Raw genomic sequence first — 6,226 nt, forward strand, 5'->3', positions numbered from 1 at the left:
AAATCCGGCAGCTGACACTGGAGAATCAGCAGCCACTGATTTCTAAGTTCTGTGTCACTGATGAGGACTACCGTTACTACACGAGATTCAGCTCCAAGAAGGTCTTCACTGTGTTTTGGGAGTCCGTTTACCCCTCTGCATCGAGGCTTGTCTATTGGTCGAAAGCACAGCGAGCAGCGGAAGTGATGCCTAGCCCACAGCGAAAGCTTGAACTGATAGATGAACTGTTCATGTTCCTCTGTCGTGTAGCAGCTGGGCTTCAGGAGAAGACCTTGTCATCTCTTTTTGAGGTCAGTGTGTCGTCTGTTAGTCGCATCATTCTAACATGGACAAGCTACCTCTACCTGGTTCTGGGATCACTACCATCATGGATGACAAGAGAGCAAGTGCAGGCCACAATGCCTGACAAATTCAGGCTCTACTGTCCTCAGCTCAGAGTCATCATAGACTGCACTGAGATCCGCTGTGAAACAGCATCTGCCCTCTCATTACAGTCAGAGACATTCTCGAGCTACAAAAATCACACCACCTTCAAGGGTCTGATTGGTGTTGCGCCATGTGGTGTTATCACATTTGTTTCTTCACTGTACACTGGCTCTGTTTCAGACATTGAAATAACAAAGAGATCACACCTCCTACAGCTACTCCAGCCAGGGGATGAGGTAATGGCGGACAAGGGCTTCCTGATTGAGAAGATGCTGTCAGAGGTGGGGGTAAAACTCATCATCCCTCCATTAAAAAAGTCCACCCAGCTCAGCAAGGAAGACACTCAGAAGACCCAGGCTATTGCTCGACTGAGGATCCTAGTGGAAAGGGCCATACGCAGAGTCAAGGAATACCACATTTGGGATGGGCTTGTTCCACTCTCTATGGTAGGATCTGTCAATCAGCTCTGGGCCATCTGTTGCCTGATGTCTAACTACCAGGGACCTCTTGATATCAAAGGGGACAAACCAGGCTAAGGCTTCCTATTTTGGACCTTACTGCAAGTGAGTGTACAGATGTGGCCCTGTGTACTGCAAATGGTTGCGTGTAAATTAATTATTATTAATTGTTAAGTGAGCTGATTGTTTTGAAAATAAATGCTGTTTGTACAAAAAAATAAAATGCTGTTTGTACAAAAAAATGAAATGCTGTTTGGTTTAAATTCTAGGTGGGGTGAGGATGACTACAATAAAGTAAAAACACAAAAACAAGAATGTATTATTCAGTAAATGGGTACTTTGATTCTAAGGTGTTTGATCTAAGCAACTACATGACCAATGTTCACAAGTTTATAAATGTACGTCTCTACCCTGTTTCTTTTGTGTCCTTGTAAGCGTCTTTGGGTTATTGAAAAGCGCTATATAAATTAAATGAATTATTATTATTATTAAATCACTGATTCAGTGTCCTTGTATAAACATCCATCTTTAATATAATGTGACATTATTCACAAAAGTGTCACTCATAACAACATGAGATCAGTATTCAACAGTTTGAAAATTGCTCACACCACAGTCATAAACATTGCAACGCTGTACTGTAAATAAGTACACCTTTTACATTAAACTTTTTTACATACATTAAAAACTAAAACATTTTGAAATCATTTAAAAACCATCTAAAGTAACCATTTTAACACTTTTGGTGTAGGAGGAACTGGCATACACAAATGGAAAATGAATACATGGAATAATGCATGCTCACACCTCTACATATCTACATACAGTATCTACACACGCACACACATCCACACACGCATGCATGCATGCATGCTCGGTACGCATGCATGCATGCATGCTCTACACACGCACACACATCCACACACGCATGCATGCATGCATGCTCGGTACGCATGCATGCATGCATGCTCTACACACGCACACATCCACACACACACTGCACACATCCACATACATACCTACATGCACATAGAGCACAGACTCATTCTTAAGTTTTACTGCATAAGAAGACATCCATGTAGATGTTGAAGTAGAACTCATCCAGCTTTTGGCGCATGGACAGGATAAGGTCCTCATCTCTAAAGATTCGTTCTACGGTGATGTCAGTGTGCGTATCAGTAACAAAATCACACCACTGAAGTCCACTTATGGCCAGTTGTCCCTGCACCTGGTAGTAGTATCTGTGTGTCTTGCGTAGGTAGGCTTTGCCTTGAACTGTGGTCAGGTGTTTCACTTGTCGAACACTTTCCACATCGCAGGTCTTGACCTCTGCCAGGCCAAATGGTGGTTCTTCGCACGGGTTGAAGACTTTGGCATCAGGGCTAGCCCCAAGGTGAGGTGCGTCTGGGTGTATTATTATACCAGAAGGTGTCACAGAGACATCACAGTAATCTGAATACTGCCGCAGTATCTCCGCCTCCAGGTCCAAACCGCGTTTCATGGCAGCAGTCTGAGGAGTTCCCCTCAGGATGCGAGAAGCCAAGGCTTTGGCAGAAGACTCCCCACGAACATGGCATATCTCACGGAATCGGCTGGCTGTGAGTCGGGGTTTGCGTACCAGGGTCCATAACTGGCATTCTGACTGCTGTCTTGTTTCAGATTCGATAGCAGCTGAGATCTCCCGTGTTACCTTTAAAAAAAAAAGAAGAAGAAGAAATTAACGCACATCACATTAATTGTGAATATTGACAGATAACACTCTTTATGTGAAACCCCTCGAAAAATAAAGGTTAAATAAATCAATAACCTTCAGGCTCTCCAGGTGACATTGTTGTTTGTAATTGAGTTCATGATTTCCGGGGAATTTAAAACTGTAGCCATCAACAGGTAACACAGGGAATGCAGGGGCATCAGGGTGTTTAATACAGTCTTTGCTAATTTCAGGAGGGCATTGATAGGAAAGGACAGAGCCAAATGGTACAGGGCCAAATTTAGAATCGACCAATTTAAGGTTGTCAAGCCCATGCAGCAGTTTGCATATCCCTGGTTGAGGTTGAACGTCTTTCAGTTTTTCTCCACTGGCCATTATATGAGGATCTGGCAGCGGCCCTGACAAAAATAGAGAAAGAGTAAATGAGAGGAAATAGGATGAGGGTAAACAAAGACAGGACAGAAGATGAGAACAGAAGAGTATAAGGAGGAGAGTAAAACTCATTCAAACTCACCAGCATATGCCCTGTACAGTGTGCACTTTGCACCAGTCCTTACACTTTTTGTTTTAGGCTTACACACCGTCATGTCATTTGTTGCCTCTGGTGCAATTCCCTATAACAATAATAATAATATTAATAATACAGGCAATCAGAACTGCAAGTCCTACAGTTTCAAGAGTAGTATATAAATATCTGACCTGTGTCCTTGGTCGGTGCCAGGTCTGCAGCATGCTGGTGCAGGACAGTGGCAGTGGTACAGTCTTGAACCCCATGGTACTGTAGTGTGCTGTTTGGAATAGCAGGGCTACCATGTGGTTACACAGCGCTTTACCTGCGGCACAGGAACATGCCATGCACTCCAGTACCACGGGGTCCTCTCTGGAGTCAATTGTAAACTGGAAATATAGACATGATGTGTTAAGTTCATAATTTCTAAATTATCAAAACAGTAACATGACAGAATATAAACTTATGGAACAGTAGGTGTAAAGAAATTTCTTTTTCATTGAGTGCATAAATGCCCAGAATAATGATCAGTGTGCTGTTAAACTACTCCTCTGGGATACATTAAGTTATTTGAATTGAATTGAATTGAATTGAATTGAATTCACATGGCCACTTCAATGATAGGCTAATCCAGAAATACAATAATACGATGATTATTAGTGGGCATGTAAACACTCGTCAACAGTGTCCTTCTCAGTCTTTGTTGTCCTCATCTAACAAAGGCCTTAACAATTATGTGCACAGCTGTTTTATTGATTGTGGCTCCTAAAATACTGACATGAGACTGAGAAAAACACTACACCCACAGTAGAACTTCGTGGGATACTGCAAAGTCTGCAACCGCAGCACAACACAACAAAAGAGCCCTAAAACTGAGCCCTAAAATCATATTTAAAAAACCTGTAGATAATGAGGCTCCTCGCTTTTCCTCATTGACCTGTGACAGCGTGCTCTCACTGTGACCAAGTGGTCAACAGCGTTTGACACTGTTTCAAAACAATGTTAGGTGAGACAAGGCTCGGCATAGCACATGGAGGCTAAACAATATTAAACTATATTCAAGGCACGACTCGGTAACAGCTGTGAAATAGAATAGTGGATAAAGCAACAGTTAATAATATTTATAAAGCTACCATAGCAACTTAATCGAGAAACAGACAACTAATGATCAAAACAACTGTAGCCTACCTACGTTAAGTTAGCTAGTTAGTTAGCCTACCTAGCATCTCCGCTAACGTCAGAGCTAAGAAGACAAAACACTTACCTTCATAATCAAACAGGTATTGTTCTATAAAGAACTTGTAGCCTTTGTCGAGTTTGGAGGCTGGAGTCTTTGAGAATGTTTCTGCCAGCCTGTGTACATCTCCTAAACGAATTTTTGGGAGCTTGAGGAGTGACTGTGTGAAGTCCATTTTATTTTGAAAACACCGCTCAGTGAGATAGCGGAAGCAAAGACGGATACCCTGCTTCGCTCCAACCCGGAAGTTGTGTGACGTCATGTGAAAAGGGCCTATATCACTAGTGTATCATAACAAAATATTGGCGAAATGAACGAGTTTTGCAGCGGATAATGTGTTATTTAGAGGCTGCATTGCGTGCCCCGTGTTCTCGCATTATAGACCTTTTCAGAGAGTATAAACAAAGACAGGTGTTACCAAGGATACTAATTAAGGCTCCATTCCATTTAGTGTAGCAGAGCGTTTTCTAATGAGCCACACCTGTCTTTGTTTATACTCTCTGAAAGGGTCTATACGGATATACGCGCCGCTCCACTGAGGCTAATTTCGTCAAAACAACTCCAAATGACACCAAAGTTTCTGGGTGAGTAAAATTATTGTATTTTATGCTAGAAATAAGGTCCAGGTTGTAAAAAACGGAAATTATCCTTTAAATCACTGGTTTGAGAATCGCTTAACACAAGTAGGGACAAGCAAACTGTACCCAATAAGGAACATTGTCTCCTGTTAGCCCTACTCACTCCCTTCCCACACCCCCAGTCATCTGTTAAGTAGAAGTCCCCCTTTTAGTCTCTTTCAACATTGTTTGGAAGTGGAATGACATACATTTTGTCCTTCTTCTTAACCATTACACATTTACGTTTGAGTGATTGGGGGTGCACGGCAAATACATTATGGGTGAGAGACACCTCATTTATAAATGTGATATTCAACTGAGTATCTCTACAGACCTTTGCTCCACTCTTGGCCAGCTCTTTTACTAAAATACAGAAGTTGGTGGATGTGGATGAGGCCCCATCATCAGATGTAAAAGCCACCAGGGTCATAACTTCGCAGAATGTTCCATCATTTAACTCTACAACTGAATTGTATCTCTTTGTAAGAGTTTTGTTGTCATATGAATGAAAAAAAACGCTGCTACAAAAAAAACGGTCATAAAATAAACCTGAGTGAACAGTAATCCCTGAAAAACTTTCAATCGCCATCCTCTGTAACACAGATGTCTTACTTTTCTTTGGGCAGCCAAAACCTCTGACATGATGTTTAAAATCTTTTGATGTCTTTCTTAGGGTTGAGGCACTTTGGAGTTTATCAAATAATGTTACTATGCTTTCATTAGCATTTTCCATTGTTGTGGCTGCTTTTTTGGAGAGGCCCCTCCACCGAAGAAATCTTTTGACGATTTGTTTTGGCACATCTGTTGTCCCACTGAAAAATTTAAGTAACGTCCCATTAAAGGATTCAAATGGGAAGGTGGATGTGCCCCACAGTGGTCCCCAGTTGCGCACGCCTGCTGCTAAGTGCATTAATAAATGCACATTAAAAGAACAGTTGGCTGCCCCATAAAGTTTTCCAAAGTTCCGCACAAACTTTCGCAGAGCTTGTTCTGCCACATCCACATGCCTCTTTTGAATGGTATCCTGAAGAAGAGTGTGCATTGCAAAAATGAATACAAAAAGATGATTCCAATACTTCTTCTTCAGGATGCCATTCAAAAGAGGCAGTGAATAAAACAGCAAAAATGACCTCCATTCTGACGCCTTCCAAAATTTTCTCTCTTTCAGTGATCTTGGTGCCCTTGTGACCTCCACGGGTGGTTTGATGGCCATCAGTTCTTGGTCTATTTCATTGACCTTGCCGCCCAAGTACCAGTCTTCATTGTGGT

The 6,226-nt window shown here is 42.0% G+C and overlaps 1 protein-coding gene across 1 annotated transcript; it reads right to left on the minus strand.

Moving 5' to 3' along the window:
* Positions 1-1,829: 1,829 nt before the first annotated feature.
* LOC310984354 (uncharacterized protein) lies at positions 1,830-3,183 on the minus strand. The gene is made up of 3 exons (XM_083969540.1): positions 3,110-3,183; positions 2,692-2,993; positions 1,830-2,574 (listed from the first exon to the last, which is right to left on the minus strand). Exons 1-3 carry the CDS (start codon positions 3,180-3,182, stop codon positions 1,933-1,935), a joined length of 1,017 nt encoding a protein of 338 aa, XP_083825666.1. The 5' UTR covers position 3,183; the 3' UTR covers positions 1,830-1,932.
* Between the last annotated feature and the right edge of the window lie 3,043 nt (positions 3,184-6,226).

The sequence above is a fragment of the Trachurus trachurus genome (genome assembly GCF_905171665.1).
Source record: "Trachurus trachurus genome assembly, chromosome: 4".
Classification (NCBI taxonomy): Eukaryota; Metazoa; Chordata; class Actinopteri; order Carangiformes; family Carangidae; genus Trachurus; species Trachurus trachurus.

What these genes read in the sequence shown, in the direction of transcription:
- LOC310984354 (XM_083969540.1), bottom strand. Translation starts at nt 3,182, where the DNA reads ATGACGGTGTGTAAGCCTAAAACAAAAAGTGTAAGGACTGGTGCAAAG. An exon ending in ACTGTACAGGGCATATGCTG is followed by an intron (nt 2,994 to 3,109) that starts GTGAGTTTGAAT and finishes TATTTTTGTCAG; the next exon opens with GGCCGCTGCCAGATCCTCAT. An exon ending in GTCACCTGGAGAGCCTGAAG is followed by an intron (nt 2,575 to 2,691) that starts GTTATTGATTTA and finishes TTTTTTTTAAAG; the next exon opens with GTAACACGGGAGATCTCAGC.